Here is an 18,176-nt window from a genome sequence, read left to right as displayed (position 1 = left end):
TGGTAGGAACTCCAGATACCCAAATGTATGTGCACAAGCACAAGTGAGTTTTTCATGACATGTTCCCTTTAAATAAAGTATATATACTCACAGATTTTATTATGGAAGCCCATTTCTGGCAGTGATTAAAAAGAAGAAGTTATGCATGAAAAAATCTAATTTAACAGTAGTTTTAAGTTAAAATTATGATTTAGTAAGTACAATTTCGAGTCACAATGTCACAATCAATGAGCTATTAAATCAGAATTATGAGATTGTAAAACAATGAGAAATAAAGTCTCATTTTACAGTAACTAAGTCAAAATTATGAGCAACTAGGTTAAAGTTTTACTTGCTCATCATTTTTAATTACTAAGTCTTATATTTTTTCAATTTTATTTTTATTACATCTAACTTTCTATAAATTTTCCATTTTCTTGGAAGAAGTGTGGCTTCCATATTTTCTCAGTATTGTATTAAATTTAGAAAGGCAAACCAGAAGTCTGTACAGAATCTTTTTTCACATTAAATGTGGCATCATATTTAGTTATAGTCATATATATATATATATATTAGTTTAGTTTATATAGTTTATATTAGTTTTAAATCTTTCTCCTCCACATATGACTTGACTGAGGTCAGGGTGTTTTCTTTAGCAGTAAAATGACAGCAATCACCATCACAATGCCTAACTATACAGAAACCAAGGTCAGTTTGCTGTCAGTCTTCATCTCAGTGCGACATTACCGTGCTTACACGGTAAATTACAGTTCGACCTTGAACTGTTGGGACAGCTGAGAACGACTCACTTAAAGCACAGAGATACAGGACGGCCTCAAATCTGTCTCAAATCTGCAATGCCACTAAGAGCTCCATCCTTGAGCTGCTTCATTCATAATGAATGAGCACCAACTTTATGTACACTGTGACACTAACCAGGGGGATTTTCTCCGGAAATGATTTTCTGGTGCAGAACAGTTCAGCGTAGAATGAAACAAAGCTCATTTAAGCATAATAACTCAAACAAACACTCTGAAAGACTGTCTCACAATCTCTGTCCATGTCAGCGGAAACAGTTTCAGGTGCTGCATCTTGACTGATTATATCTGTTCTTTGCTTTCTTTACCAGCATTGATTTAAATATGATTTTCAATAGTTCTCCATCTGATACAAATGTGGAAATGTTTAATAGTACAAACCCAAACTATCCCCATTGTTTAGGTGGCCATCATCATCCCGTTCCGTCACAGAGAAAACCACCTAAAGTACTGGCTCCACTACCTCCACCCTATCCTCAGACGGCAGAAGATTGACTACGGCATCTACATCATCAACCAGGTAAGTCAGCCGAGATATGCTGCAGATATACTGTTAAATAGCACCAGCAGCCCAATGGCGTACGGCGAAGAGATTCTTGTTCACGTTTCGGTTCTTCGGGGTTGGTCCAAAAAGGAAACAATCTCGAGGTTGAGTCTTAACAGTTCTCAGCAAAACACAAACGGGTGTCGGCTCTCTCTCAGTGCAACCGTAGCTCAGCAAAGTCTACACCTCGACGCGAAAAGATGGGAAAGATTCTCATGTTAAGGACTTGTGAGTGCTCACTATGGATGTCACGGTGAGGACATTTTCCCACCAGTTAATAAACTTGTGACCACACCGGTGTTACCGATTACACCTTACATTTTACAAGAAAAGACGACGCTCAATGTCAGTAGAGCGCTTACTTTGATCTTTAACGTCGGATGGTTGTGTGTCTGGCCTCTCCGGTCCAGCTTTTGCGCTGCGAGGCTGCAGGTTTCCACCTGGAGCTTCTCCACGCGCACAACGGCTGTGATCGCTCCATCCTCTACACAACGATTGCCTCATTAACGTTATGTTTCCCTTATAGTATTGGATTTAAATCCAAAGTATTGCCAAATAGCCGCTTTTGCTTTTCACTTCGACACCAAACCTCCGCCATCGTCTTGTCTGTCAACTCTCTCTGTCGTCCCGCGTTTGAAATCTGACTCCTGCTACTCTGTGCTGAGACTCCATACGGAGCAGACACTTTCACTTTCAGTTTGTAGCGTCCGTAGTCCGACTATGTATTGACAACACGGCGCTGATGTGGCAAAATTAACTAAATGGGTTTTATTGCTATAAAAAAGTCAAAACGATGGTGGGGGCGGTGGTAATGTAATCGGTGTATGCCCGACCACCGTGTAACACCAACTACTACGGCAAGCCTAGTGTTCACGTCATCAAGACAGTTGTATTATTAGTGTTGGTCATGTGTGGATTAAAATATCGTGCAGTGATAATATAACACCATTCAATTTGGGCTTACTTACATTGAACTTTAGTCATTGGCTGACTTGAGGCATCTATGTTTGTTTTGTTTTCAGTCACTTCCCTATCAGCCAGTACTACAGTCGTTTTTGCTCACAGCTACAGTATTTTGTAAATCCACAGATACTCTCTGTGGTGAGACTATGATTTGGATCGTCATTGTTTGTTCGTGTTTTTCTCATAAACTTTTTGTATACATTTCATTTGTTCATTCTAAATTCACGGAATTAATTGTCCTTTCGTTGTTACATAACAATAAACATTTAGTAACCTGGACTTCCAATTATGTAGCATATTAGCCCGGGATCATTGAATCTCATTCTCTGTATAATATTATTTGTTATTATTTGTTGGGTCAAAATTCACTAACGCCTGCTATAAACAATCCAGCCCCTCCGTAGCTCCCCCTATCACAATTCTCTGGCGCCGCCACTGATAATAAAAGTAATTTTGTTTGTTTACCAAATATTGAATTGTGCATGTAGGGGGGCCCAAAAAACACAGTCATGCCTAGTGTAATCTATTCATTTAATCCGGCTCTGACTGTGAGCTTGATAACATGAGCCTACTCAATCTAACATAATAGATTTATCGTTAATAGAATATCACAATTTCCCAGAGCTCAGGGTGATGTATATAAATTGTTTGATTTGACCAACCAACAGTCCAAAACCTGAAAGATATTCAGAGATATAAAACCGTGAAAAGCAGCACATCCTCACGTTTGAAATGCTGGATCCTGTGAATTTGGGCATTGAATAATCCATTGACTACCAGGATCTCTTCCTTATTTTACAGATTTGAAATCATCGCGTCACCTCCAAACCTGTCTTTTATGATAAACTGTATTACAGGTCAAGTACAAGGCTGCAGGAATATCTTCTTGCAAAGCTCAAATTACTGTCTGACAAGAAGTAGACCTGAACTACATCGATCAGCTCAGCTTAAGTTCTAAGCGTTGCCACCATCAGGTATTTGAAGTCATTACTGTGGTGGGAAAAAGTCAATTTGCAGGTGGCTGTCCTTCCTTTTCTCTCATCCCTGACTGGTCTTCATTGACTTGTTTCTTCTTCTGACAAAAGCTCATCTGCAACAAATTTACTTTCACTGCGCTCAGTTCAGCAGAAGCACAAGGAGCTTGATTTTCTAAGCAAACGTCGTGCGAGTATGTGTGAGTCTTTCACGCTGCGTTGGGTGAGAGTTCTTCTTCTTCTACATTAATGAGATCTCCTTTCTGGCCTTTCTCTCCCCTGTGGGCCTCGCGCAACGCCTTAATCACTCCCTCGGTAGAACAGACCTTTGGTTCCGCCTGCCCTGCTGTGCTCTGCTCTTGATATGGCGATGTTCCAATGTCTTACTCTCTCTCGCTTATACACGCACATAAAAACACACATATTGTCTCTGAGCATCTCTGAATCGTTCTTATCTCAAATGTAAAGCTGTTAGAGAGGGTAAGGTTTGTGTAGAGCTGTTAGAGTGGGCGCAACATTCGGAGCATTCTTTAACTTAACCTTCCCTTTCCTTTCATTTCTCGAAGAATGGGCTTGGCTCACTTCTCAATGAAATTTCCATCACCGCTACTTCCTTTTCATCTCGAGGCAGTTTTAATCTGATTTATGACTGGTGTTGCATTCATTTCATTTTCTGTTCATCACTTGATTCAGATCAATCTCAACTTTGGAGGTTCTGCAAAAGTGAAAATGATGATAACAATAATACACTTTATTTATTTAGCACCCTTCTCTTCTTGCTCATGTCCCTCTTTCAGAAAATCAAGGACAGTTTTGCAGTGTAGACTTTTGGCACAGGAGCTCAATCCTCAGTCCTCCAGCTGAAGGACAGTCTAGTCATTAAGCAAAAGTCTTTATGTAATGTCACACCACGAGGTAATCAGATTTTACAGTTGACCGCGACGTCAGCAGAGCTGCTGTTGCATCTTCAACTCCTTCACGTGCACTTCAAACAGACACAGATCCTCTGCCTGGCTCCAAACGTACTCCACTCTCTGATATAGAGGTTCACAGAGGGCTTTGTTTGAAGTGGACTTTACTCCTGATGTGTATTTCTAAATGCATTTGAAATTTGAGATTCTTGAAACCAGATATATACTGTGGCATTGTGTAGTGGGGTTAATTTCTGCCTCCCGTTTTTGGAGGATTTTGAACTGACCCAAAGATATAAATACCACAGCTGGAGGCATCTACTTGACTTCCGCTGCAAGTAATAATGACGGCTGAGAGTGCCTCTCTTTAAAACTCTTGTTTTCAAAAAGGACTGGCTCATCAGCAACTGCTTACGGGTAAAAAAAAGAAACTTTTGGTTTCTTCTTGATTGAAGTTTACTTTTTATACTAATTGGTAAGGAAGGACATCTTAAGGTTATACTTTTTTTTTTCCAGCAGTTGCTCATCTAATATTATCACTGTGTAATTAGCTCCAAATCTGAGCACTGCTGCTGCTGCTCCTTTAGACCCAGGATTTATATTAGAATTAAGCTCTGGACAAATGCTTGCACCAGATTAGTCTGAAAAGTTAAGTAGTTTGAAAACCACATAGTTTGGAGCCTGTTTTTATTACTTATCAACATAAATGTGCAATGTTGATGCCACCTGTAGTGGAGTTTTAAGGCTAATCTTGTTGACGGATGATCAGTTTTATTTTTAGGAGCCTGATGACCCCAAATTAGAAAAAATTAAAAAGGGCTCTTAATCTGCACCTCGAAACATCCATAGCTGTATCCTTAAAGGGGTTTGAAATTTCTTGTTAACCGTGACACTTGTGGCTGTTAAGTCAACGTCAGTCAGCGTCCTGTTGCCTGCGCTCGCACTACGTTGACGGGAGCGAGCATCGGTCAAAACAGTGAGGCGACACACACAAGACTGAATGTGATTGACAGGCATCATGTTGATTAATATTAGCAACATTAGCCAGCTAAAACCACAATATCACTATACAGTATATTTCACATGCTGGGCAGTAATGTTAGCTTACCTGTCCAATAGGAATTTTACCACCTCGGGGTCCGTTTTGATACCCAAAACCAAAACGAAGATCCCTCCATCAATCGAAGGCCCGGCTGATGTTGATCCTAGTTTCCCCCCCACCCCGACGTTGGTCACATTCCTGTTTTGCAAGACGGGTTTCACTAGACATAAATTTGTTTTAATGTGCTTTCTTGGAGTTTGTGTTGGAGTCTGAGTTGTGGTGGGGGCTGGTCGATTGTTGGCATTGGCGGACTCTATTTCTAACCGAACGTTAGCTGTGGTTGCACGCTGTTAGTCCCGGAGAGGAGCTGAAAATAAAGGCACTCGCAGTGCGCATGACGTCACAACGGCCCGCATTCTTCACATTAAAAGCAGGCTAAAGGCTCATAGAGGAAACCCAGAAAGTCGCAGAAGGTCTCATTTTTTAGGTTAGGTAACAACCTGTTCACACATTGGCAATAAAAAACAATTTAAAAACGTTCATATGGGTAAAAACTTACAAACCGTCCTTTAAAAATACAACACAAAACAACCAAATTTATGCATGGGGCATATATTAGAATATATCCAATTATCTTTGCATTCTGTTGTGTTTCGTTCCATGGTACTTTGTATCAAGTCCTCAACCTGGATTTCCTTTAGAGAGGTCAGACAGGACTCACGGATACTTTAACTGCCAGACCGTGACGCAGGACGACTACAAACAGGACGGACAAGCAGGCAGATTGAGAGGAGCCGAATCAAAGCGACAGAGGTGGGGTCTTGATGACAAGAAGTCCTGATGGGCGATTAAACCTTTACACCTGGCGCCACTTTCCGAAAGGACGATGAAGAGCAATTTTCTATCGTGCTCGCTCGAATGTTAAATGAGTGGAAGTCTGGAACCTTTTAACACAGAGTCACTGGAGGGGGATCTGAGTGTGGGGGGCGGGGGGGTGTGCGGTGATAATTTTCCCCCTCAAGTCTCATCCTTGCTAACAGATAATGGCTGTCATGTCCTTAGAGTCAAAACAGGCATTTCGTGGAAAGGCCCCCTTGGAGATTTAAAAGACAAAAAACAAAAGCACAACCAAATATGCGAGCCAAATCCCTCTCAGCTCCTCCCATCATCCCCCAGTCATGTTTTCAAACTGGCCGGTGGCCTGGTCATCTGTACAGACAACAGCCAGCTGTTCGATATTCAGAATAGAAACAGGAGCTGGTGAAGAGAGATGCTCTTTAGAATATACTTGCTGTTTCCATTTGCATATTTTTATTCGCATTTTGAAGTATTGCATTAGAAAAGCTGTATGGAAACGATAAAATTCGATAAAACTTCCTAAATTGCAAAAAAAGATGCTTGAGGTGGTTTTTGCGTTTGTCGAAAGAGAGTTGATGCGCTAAATGGATCATGGAAACTCCTTTACTGAATAAATTCTGACATAGCGAACATCTGTTTCCGCTATCGGCGTCTTCTCGGATATTCCCATAACGTGCAAATGCTTGTCTTCGTCTCCGGACAGCATGAAACAACATGAAGGATACCAGCTGACATTCCTGAAGACCTCTCTCCATTTTCTCTCCTAGTTAGATGCATGGATGTATAAAAGTTAGATGGCCAAAGCGCTTCCAGTTCGCAAACCTGTACTTCTTCTTCTCTGTTTACTGGCGGATTACAGCGATCCGTAGCCTATAGAAACAACTTCTGACCAAACTACGATGTAGCCAAGTTTATTCGCTCCAAACCACTAGATGGAAACGGGCCTAATTCACATTTCTTTCTTTTTTTTCAAACATTTCAAAACTTTGCTTAAAATTTGCTTGACAATTGAATGATTATTTATAGATAATAAGGATTGTCACTTTGGTTGAGATTTAATTCTTACTCATTTTCCACCTTCAAAACACATATTTCTGGTAACTAAAGGTTCACTTACTATCTTTTTCTTAGGCTTTCAACAATATCTTCTTCAGCGGATGGAATCTGCTGTTTCATTCCCTGTCCCCTGTCTCTGTTTAGGAGGTTTTCATCATTGAACAGAGACATATAAAACCCTTGTTATCACATGACAGAAGTGTCATACTTAGGTCACTGAAGGTCGCTCAAGAAGATAGATAGTGGGATATGGTTGAAAGCTCCTGGAAAAAGCAAGTAAATATGTTATCACAAAAAATGTTTTCAAATCACAAACTCTCATTTTCCATATCTTAAATAAGGCACCTTTAGGGCTGCAACTCATTTCTTCTTTCTCGATTATCAATACATTTTTTGGTCAAATAAATGTCTGAAAATAGGGGAAAATGCATGCCACAATTTCCAAGAGCCCAAGGTGCGGTCTTCAAATGTCTTCTTTTGTCCCGAGCAACTGCCCATAATCCAAATCTATTCAATTTACTATCACTCAAGACAAAGAAAAGCTTTTAATCCTCACATTTGAGAAGCTGAAAGCTACAGTGTGTAACATTTCGAGGGATCTGTTGGCAGAAATGGAATATAATATTCAGAACTATGTTTTCATTAGTGTATAATCGCCTGATAATAAGAATCGTGTTTTCGTGACCTTAGAATGAGCCCTTTATATCTACATAGAGAGCAGTTTCAGCTACTAAAGAGCACCACAGACTGCTCGTCATTTCCTATTAAAACAGCTGAATTCATGTGAACATTGGTTCAGGTTGAAGGCTGGTCTTTCTGCATGCTGCACCGTCTCCCGCTGCCCTTGTTTTGGCCTCAACTGGACATTTTTAAGCAGCTATCATTTCGCTCTTCAAAGTGGTGTTGCTGGTGAAGTCCGGTGAGTAGGCGTTGCAGACGGATCATGCGGAAAGTTATATAGCAACCTTGCTGTTCTGCCCTGCTGCTCCGTGTCCTCTCTGCCCGCCGCGGACCGGGGCCAATGTTTGTTTTGCTGGCCACCAGCTCATCATGTAAACTGGAGGAAAGCCCAGAGAGAGGCAGAGAGAGGGACGGAGCAAACAGAAAAACAGGTGAGAACGAGAGAGGGAGAGGGAGGTGAGTGACAGAAGTGATGAAGAAAGAAGAGCCATCTGCTGTTGTGATTTTTATGGGAGCTTAAGGTCGATCCAAAAGTGGATATCATTATTGATTTATAACGTCTAATACTCTGCAGCTATAGGGGAAGTCTATGAGGCTAAAGTCACATAATATTCTGCCTTTTCTTGTTTCCTCACTGATATTTGCAGTGGTGGAAGAAGGTACAGAAGTATTATCAGAAAAGTATGCTTAAGTTATCAAACGTAAAAGTAGTGGTTCTGCAATACAATTCTATGACTGTATTAGATTGTTCATACTTATGCTTCAATGTGTTAGCAGCTTGTTTGAACTACTTTATATGAAGTTATGTCGTTTAATGTAGTTGCTCTTACGATATCCAGAGCATTGATATAGCAGCCAACAACTATTTGCTATGTGGAGTAATGTCTACCTGAGCAGAGAAGGAAGTCGCTCTCCATCTGTGTGTGTTGTAATCTGAGTTTCTCTGTGCTTTGTTGACATAGTCAGGTCGGCCGTGCGTGCTTTTAGTGCATGTTAGTGCATGTGAGCGTCCACTCTCCCACTGGCTAGCTCAAGGCCGCTGCTCTGCAATCTGCTAATCTGAGGGGTTTTGAGATTATTAATGGGAGAGATAATAAATACGTAGATTAAACTCAATTTGACTTTTTCTTTAATCCTTTTGAGAAGATTTGAATACTTTTTATCTCTTTGGGCCTCAAACAGTTATTAAAATGAAATCATCTAAACAATTTAGAAAGGAAATGTCTCTGGTGAAACTGAAACATGACAATAGACCCCAACACTGCTGTTTGGTAAGAGGTCACAAGACTAAAAAGTATGGAAACATCGTATTAAAGGAAAACTCCGACTTTACACATGAAAGTTTGTTTACAGGTGTTGGCGAGTACTACTGCATATTCGGAAAAAAAAAACGTGTATAAATCCTTTTGTGACCAAGTACCTTAAAATTGTAGTCAAGCACTGTACTTGGGTACTTAAACTTTCCTTTCCGCCTATAATGTTAACAAAGTACACAACACAAACACAGCAGACAAACACGACAGTAAACAAAAACGTGCATATTCTGAAAAAAGAAAATACACTGCTCAGGCTGTAACTCTAATATTCTGATGTGCTTTTGAAAGTAGTCTTAATATCCATTTCCGTGGCATTTTTATACCAGCAGAAAATGGAGAGGACAAAAAGGAAAGCGGGATAAAATGCAACCTACTGACATCTGGTTTCAACTCACACAACACTGTAAGCTTCTGCTGCGCCGCTTGCTCCAGTAATCCACCAAGATATGACCCGCTACCCCCTTTCTCCTTCTGCCACCCCTCACACACACACACACACACACACACACACACGCTCTGACTGTTCAGTAACTCCTCTGCATCTGTCGAGAGTCTCAGGTTGTGTTGTAGAGGAATGAGAATCCAGTCAGCCTCTGCACAGTTGGTTCTTCTCATTCAGGTCTACACTTCAGCTCCAACAGTGTCCGGCACTGAGGGGACACCACAGGATCAGGATGGATTACGCTCTGTGTGTTCTGTCTCTATTTTGTTGGGTTTCATGGTTAAGGTCACATTAAGGAGGACCACATAGTTCATTTTGGGTGAAACTAAAGCACTTCCTGTAAAGGATTTTATCCATAATCATCAATTGCTTGTCACTTTTTTCTCTTGTTGCCTTTAGTTTGAAACCTGCCAACGTTTTTTTTTATTTCAGATTAGAAGCCAACTCTGTTAGAGGAGATGTTTCCTATCTGATCAGTGCTGTCATACTGGAGCGATTAGTGTGCGATGCTACAGTACGGTGGTGCAAAAGTAAAGATTAAAAAAACTGGTGTCATTTGACACGGACTTGCAGTACAGCATATCACTTAGGGCTGCAGCTAAAAATCATTTTCATTATTGATTAGGCAATTAACTTTTGGTCTATAAAATGTCAGAATTAGTGAATAATGTCCATCCCGGTTTCTTAAAGGGGAACTCTCCTGTAAAAAAATCAGTTTACAGATGTAGGGGAGCACTACTGCATATGATAGCTGTGTGAAGTCTGGTAAAGTGCCTCACTTGAATCAGCGTTGGTTGGAGCTGAAGTCTACAAGTTTGAAAATCTTGAGGTGTGGAGTTACGCCGAATTCAAGTGAGACCTGCGGTGAGCTGACATGCAATGTCTATGGAAATCTGCGGTGGGCGCTCCTGACCTCAGTGAGCTGCAGCCGCTTGATTCGGCGACAAAGTGAAGCCAACTAAAAGTTTAACATTTAGTGGTGAAGTGCGCCCAGAGAGGACCCGCAGCCAATCAGTAAACACATCCTGTGACTCCTGTGAAACAGGTGAGCACGCCTCCCGGCCGCAGAAGAATGTAATTATTGTGGCGAGCCGCACTACGCCGCTGCCTGGTGTGAATTCGGTGTAGCCCATTCCTTATCTGGAGGCAGGTTTTGACAAGGAAGAAGAATCTGTGGAATAAAAAAGACGATATATATATGACGATAATTTAGGAATGCTAAATTGTAGGAGTGCTCTTTTAAAGCCCGAGGTGATGTTGCATTCTTTTTTTCCCGTCCAACCTAAATCCCAAAACCGTAAAAAATGACAGTTTACTATCACATAACACAAAAAGGCAGCAAATCCTCACAACTGACAAGCTGCAGTCAAGGGATTTAGGGCATTTTTGCTTGACAAATTACTCAAACATATTATCAATTATCAAAAGAGTTGCATTATTATCGACTCATCGTGACATAATTCATCTGAAAATCCGTTATCAGCTTTGCTGAAGTGTGCAATTCGTCTCCAGATCAGTTTATTAACACCAGCTTATGTGAAGGAGCTTGTGAAGATTACTTAAAGAGTATAAGGACATCACGCTGCCACGGTGCATACAATTAGTGACCCCTATAGCAAAGCAAGATACGTCTGTCTTTGCATTTGTGAATTAAGTAACGCGTTTCAGTTTGATATAAGAGTGCGATTGTAAAATCCACTCCACATAGAATATTCTATGCATGGTGCTCTTTATCTTTAGTCGGTATTAGCATTTTTTTATTCAGCTGATAGACAGAACAAAGCCTATTTAATTATAACATTCATTACTTTCTTATCTACTTGGAAAGGGTGCAGGCTTGGGTGAGATATTTAGACCTCTTAGAATAAAGAAAAAGCTGTTCCAGGCCTTAGTTTTTTCTCCCTTTCAGTCTCCATTTCTCTCTCTTCCACTTTCATCACCACTCTACCCATGCATGGTTAATGCACTTTCCGTCTTCTACTACAGTAGAAATTGAAAATGTAAAAAAAAAAGAACATGAGGGAGAGGGAGTTTTTGTGCAGTTGACCATGGAATAGGATATTGATCTGATGAGCAACAACTCTGTTTCTTTCCTCCTCTTTGCCCCCTCTTCAACTTTATGTTTCAGTGGAGCGTTGTTACTGTTTTGTAGACGAACTGTACAGTAAAATAATGTTCTCATTCACTCCGTGCCCTTAGACCCCACTGAGTCCCAGGTGCAAAGTGCTTGATGTGATTGCGCCAGCCTGTGCTGTGATGAATTATAGATTTAGCTGCAAACTCTGCTTCTCCACAAAGTAGCACAATGTGGGATGTCGACATGACTTTACGCCCTGATATCCATTATCACCACCTACAGTGGATCATAGCGAGATAAAAACAGTGTGACCTTTTTATATTCAAAACTCCTAAAATGTCTATCTGACTATTTTAACCTTTTAGGCAAAACAAGTAAACCTTGAGCCGCACAGACACTGTACAAATATAGTCTGTATGTATGAATGTATGAAGTCTTTATTATTGGGTCTTGCTTACAGACCAAAATGCACGACGCAGTATTAGGGTCATTGTAGGTAAAAATAATAAAAACAAATTGCAGAGCCGGGGGGGGGGGGGTAATATTCTGAAAAAAACAAATTTGATTAAAGTCATAAATTTGCGAGAAAACACTCGCCAGTCGCCGTCTAAATTTCGTTGCGCCTAAAGTAGTGTTATTATAGTAAGGATGGCCTCTGAGCGGGGTGACGTTTTCTTTCATGTTCTTTCTGTGTTATTTTATGAACATAATTCTGACACAGCATGCATTGTACTTTATCTTTGAGTTAGATCTGTTGTACATTTTATTTTGCCAATGGATTATCAGATAAATCCTAATATATATATATACACCGATCAGCCATAACATTAGGACAGCATGGGCACCCTGACTGGTCTGGGTCTACGCAGCCCTTGTACAGAACAAACTGCGATGCACTGTGTGTTCTGACACCTTTCTATCGGAACCAGCATTAACTTTTTCATCAATTTGAGCCCCAGTAGCTCTTCTATTGTATCGGACAACACGGGCCAGCCTTCGCTCCCCACGTGCATCAATGAGCCTCGGGTCTGACCCTGTCGCCGGTTCACCGGTTTTCCTTCCTTGGACCACTTTTGGTAGGTCTTTTTTTTTTTTTCGCGTAAATTTGTGATTTTTTTCTCGTAATTTTACCACGTTAGTCTCAGAGAATATCTAAGCTTTTTTCTCGTAAATTCTTGAGTTTTATCCTGGAATATCACCCCCTCTCCCTCGACTCCAGATTTTTTTTTTTCTACCTACAATGGTCCTAATGTGCTTTTGTGTAAAGAAGAAAATTGACTCCAACATATTTCACAATCAAATCTACAAACCTTTATTGTCTAAAACAACATTTATAAATCACTGGCGAAAACGTTTACCATATAATACTAGATCGTTCAGAATAAATACTCTCTTGCCTTCTTCACCAAGCTTATGAGACAACATTAACAAACTTAAAGACATCAAAATTAAACAACCATTCCAGTTTTTGATCATCTGTACACCAAAATATTTCATGGAAAATTAACTCTCTTAAATCAATAAAGGACTCACTTTACACCCAAATCACACAGCTCACACAGTCTGTTTCCTGAATAATTTTCAATCTGCCAACCTAAATGACCGGAGGAGGAATATCTGTTAGTATTTAGCATGTGTTCCCTTTTCCAAATTTCATTATTTTTACATTAAAATCCCCCCAAAATAGCCTAAACTCAATTTAGCAGCTGATCAACCACAATAATGATTGATAAATCACAGAAGACAAGCCCAGTGTACGCAAGCACATACACATGCATCTGCTGACGCTCCTTGCAGTACAAATGCCAAACATTAGCTGCGTGTTTACTTGGATAAAGTGCACTAACGTAATTTGAGGCACGGCGCAACAACAGATTGACATTTCAGCATTTTAGTGATGCATAATTTAACGTGCCTTTCGTCCCTCTGCTTCCCCTTCAATCAAGCATCCATTAACACCGAGCTGTTGAGACAGCGGAAGACAGCGAGAGAAAACACAAATATGGTCCCTACTCACACATTACACCTCTACATAATACAGAAGTGAGGCAGTTATTTTACTTTACAGAGTTTTGTCTCACTTTTATACTGAGTTAAAGTTCTAGACAACTTTATATTGTCCCAAATGGGCAACAGAGATGCAGCAAGCATACAAAACAAATACACAGCACTCAGCATGGACCCAAGAGTAAACAGTACAGGATGTACAAACATAAAATGTGGAGGAACTGACTCAAAACCAATATTTAGTGTATAAGAGAGCTTCTCAGAGGCAGGCTCAGATGTAAAGGCGCACATTCGGTACAGTACATGTAAACATACACACTGATACATGTCAACAACACTATACATGTACATGTACATCATTTTCTGTGTCTTCATCATCTACAGGATCAGCATATTGCTTCACCCTGGCAGCAGATTTTGCACTGTGGATGGTGCTACGGTCTGTAAACACCAAATAACCTTCGTTTAAACTACGTTTAACTCAGACATTAATGGAAAAAACTGGCGTCGGCTCACAGATCAGAAAAACGGATGACTTAATGAGAGATTGAAGATGTAAAAGTGTTGTTCTTTTTCTTATTTTTATGTTGTTTTTATGTGCTTTAAGGATTCTTTGTCAAGTCCCGGCTGCATCATTTTAAGTTTGATGAATAAATAGAAATCATGAACGTGTTATTCCAGGCCTCTGGCTCAATATTTTATTTGACTTTTACCAAGAGCTTCTGTGTTTTGGGGGCTACTTTGCACTATAATCTAATAGTTCTCCAATTATCCCTCATTTAAAGTGTCTTGGTTTGTGAATGTTTGAGGATGTGTGTAATATCTCACATTGATAACATGTTGTTGGGGTTTTATACAAACTCAAACTCTTCAATCATCCCCTTTTCCCTTTTTTTCCACCTCCACTCAAGGCCACAGTGTTGTGATATTTGGACAGCGGCCCTTCACTGTTCACACTTTCCTCTTGTGCTGTCAGCCAAACAGCCAAAAACTTGACGACCTCGCTATTCAGAGAGCTGAGAACAGCTGTATGAAACCTTCTAACCACCTTGACAAGCCCTCGTTAAAATGGCCCGGAAATGTCACTCTGATTCAAACCCATTCGTTCCTCGTTCCTGTTTCCCCCCCAGCGCTCACCTCCAGTCTCACGCTGAAGCTGTTTTGGCTGTAACTCTGCTCTGTTTACCTCCTGCACACTGATTTGGCAGGAAAGGCCAGGCAAATAAATGTTTTCTCTCCTTCCCTCTCGTAAAGGTTATGAGAGAAGATCAATTATGAACACACTCCTTTGCTTTAATGGTGATTGAATAGATTTTAGTTTGCCTGTAGGTGGTTTCAGTGGCTGGTTGAATATTGCTGCTATTCAGCAAGGAAAACAGACTATTTCACAGTTGGACCATTGTATTTGTAGTTCATAGATTGTTGGATTGCTTCACAAATGGACATGTTATTTTGAACTTCTGGTGGTTTTGGACAGGGAAGCGTGGTGATCTAGTGGTTAGCACTGTTGCTCACAGCATAATGGGTCTGAGTTCAAAGCTAGAGGCCAGCTGGAGTCTTTATGTGTGGAGTTAACCCCCTTGTTGTAGACATGCAGCTGAGGTCAATGGGCTCTAAGGGGAATAGTTGTGTTTGTCCACCGTGTGATAGACTGGCTAACATGTGAACAATATCTTTACACACCCTTTATACTGTACATAAAATAAACTATTTGTACTTGGTGTTAGCACTGCTTTTGCAAAAAAGCAAGAGTGAACAAAAATATTATGTAACATTAAATAGCCCAAGATTATTTGTGCTGTAAACTAACAAATGTCATTTTTCAGGGGAGCAAAATCTGTTACTTTACTTTAAATAGGTACTCCAGCAATTTAAAGGTAGGGTCGGTAATGCTGAGAAACTAGCAAAAGTACACTAGATTTTAAAATTATGAATGAAAGTAGCTATCAGCACTAGCTCTAAAAGTCACTTAATCTATTGAGAAGGTCACCAAGTCGGCAACACTGACAGTCCGTCCTTTCAGGCCTCCCTCCAAAGCCACTCCCCCACAATTATCATCACAACGTAAACAATGAACATGGCTATAGTTAGTACTCACAGCTGTCAAGCTAGCAGCTTGTGCAAGACTCTGGTGACGCACAATGAGTGCACGAGCAGAGTGCACGCAGATAGACAGGTAGGGAAAGGCAGGTAGGGTTTATTACAGTCCTGCAACAGCCACAGATACCTATATAGATTTTTTTTTTTTTTGTCAGAGCATTTAATTTATTGATTACTGTCAGGAATTAATGAGAATTTCAACAAATATAATAAAAAGTGTATTTGAACAGTACTACCAACCCTACGTTTAATATTCGACTCATACATTTTTATGGAATTGGGAGCTATCATCATTCTGTGATTTTGCAGGGAATATTAGGGGTAATTCGACTACTAACCGGGCATTGCAGACCCAAAACAGCACTGCGTTAATAAAACAACTACAACACAGCGGTCTGTGTTGGTGGGGGCATGTTGCTTTTCAATTACGGATGAGACAATGAATTGAATCGTAGATCCATGACTTGGATGGTTTATCAGACAATAAAAATAATGCACAGTGTCTTATAATATTGTGAGACAGGAATTCTAACTCTGAAAATGTACTTTTATCCTCTGTTGTGAGGTTCGCGAGGAAAACAGTAGAATGACCTCCACGTTACAAAATCTACCGGGAATGTGTAGCATGTATTTGATTGGCCAACGTAGTGCCTTACCAGATGACGTTGCATTGTGTTGCGAGCCAGGTTCTTTTTTTTTTTTGCAGACGAACATCTCTTGCGTTGGCACCCCCGCTGCTTCAACACAGTGACCTCATTGAAATGAATGAGGAGGGTGTGGTTTTTATTTTTTTTGTTTCAGTATGCCTTTAACAATAACACAATAACATCCTGCATGAATCCAGCTTGTCATTGACTATGTTTTATGTACTGTATATAACAACTCCCATTTCCTGAGTGCGGGCCATCTCTATAAAGAATTTAAATGATACTGTTATTGTCGAGGAGACTTGAGCTGCAACCTTTCAATGTGGGCAGAGGAAATCAATATTAATGTGGAGTGTGAATTTAATAATGGCTAGACACAGGGCGGACACGTGCTAATCTCAAGTAGGCGGCCTTAGATAGAGAGATACAACTGAACGGATGAAAACAGAGAGAACGTTTCAACGAGGGTTATGCTTTATATTTCAAAAAGGCAGAAACTTTATAAACAACCCACAGGTTTTTAATATTCTGCAACCTGCATGCTTCCAAATGCATTTCCTCATAAAGGCCAGCGTCCCTTTTTAGTTATCTCCCCGTCTCCTCTCTTTGTTTCATTCTGCCCTGCCTCTGCATCTCACCCTTTGAGCTGACTACTGACAAGAAAAGGAGAGGCTGCACTGAAGATGGGTTATAATAATGTCAGCAGTATTAGAGATTACAAGCGGGGACAAGATCACTGTGTAAAACATACTGCGGTGTGTGAGCCATAAAGCACAAAAGTAGAATGGGAGAAAAAATATAGTGTTAGTCGTAATTGGCCCCAAAATACTTCCCATTTATTGTCGTTTCGTCCTAATGGCTGTGCAGTGTCATTCCAAAGCAAGATGGGGATAAGTGAGATATCCTGTAAATTTCAATTCTCTCTATTATTAGAGGAGCACTTTGTTTTTTCTCTCGTCTCTAGACAAACCTTTGTCAGCACTGTCGCTGTTTTTGAGAAGATATACTGTATATGTGTGTGTGTGTGTGTGTGTGATCCCAGTTCTTGAGCACATCAGGTTCTGCAAACCACAGCATCTCATCTGTGTGGTAGTATTGCGCTTCAGCATGCCAGATGAGGCTTACGAGTACACAACAGAATCAGAAGCAAGTGCTGTTTGTCCCCAATAACATTGGTACAAATGCATTTATCGTAAATTTATTTTTTCTTTTGATCTTGATGAAAAGTCTGCCTCGTCTACAGAGGGACATATTTAATAGTTTATCACATAACTACACACAAGCACTGCATATTTATGCAGAAATGTTTGTTTGATCATGTGATAATGAGATAAACTGCAGACATTGTGATATTAATCACTATACTGCAACACTCAGTGCAGTCTAATATAGAAAGAACCCAGAAGTAAATTAAGCTAATGTGCATATGAATAAGATTTTGACAAATGTTTTAAGTAATTTAGTTTATGGTGAATCTAAAGATGTTGCTTTCAAGATGAGATAAATGAGGAGGTTACATATTTATTTGGTTTTGAGTCTCTGTTTTGAATAATCACATCAGATATCACGTGTTTTTGACATATATTGTACTCCTTTATTACAACTTGAGTCTTATTTTTGTAGTTTTGACCATAATTTGCATCAGTTATGATGGAATTGTATTAACCAAAGTAATCTCTGAGATCTAAGATGTGGGAACACAACAACAAATTTTTACACTCAGTCAGATGGTTGTAAGTCCAACAATTTGTTAGTCCAAAT

General features: G+C 40.1%; 1 protein-coding gene across 2 annotated transcripts in view; it reads left to right on the top strand.

Annotated features, from left to right (window-relative positions):
• The window catches only part of b4galt2 (UDP-Gal:betaGlcNAc beta 1,4- galactosyltransferase, polypeptide 2), a 196,585-nt gene that overhangs the window by 97,099 nt on the left and 81,310 nt on the right, over positions 1 to 18,176 (top strand). For both annotated transcript variants that reach the window (XM_037787276.1, XM_037787275.1), the window contains one exon: positions 1,201 to 1,317. In XM_037787276.1, the coding sequence (XP_037643204.1) occupies positions 1,201 to 1,317 (117 nt within the window). The remainder of the gene's footprint in view (positions 1 to 1,200; positions 1,318 to 18,176) is intronic.

Source organism: Sebastes umbrosus, chromosome 12, assembly GCF_015220745.1.
Source record: "Sebastes umbrosus isolate fSebUmb1 chromosome 12, fSebUmb1.pri, whole genome shotgun sequence".
NCBI classification, from domain to species: domain Eukaryota; kingdom Metazoa; phylum Chordata; class Actinopteri; order Perciformes; family Sebastidae; genus Sebastes; species Sebastes umbrosus.
The sequence above is the reverse complement of the archived record's forward strand: the minus strand, read 5'-3'. Positions and strand labels throughout refer to the sequence as shown.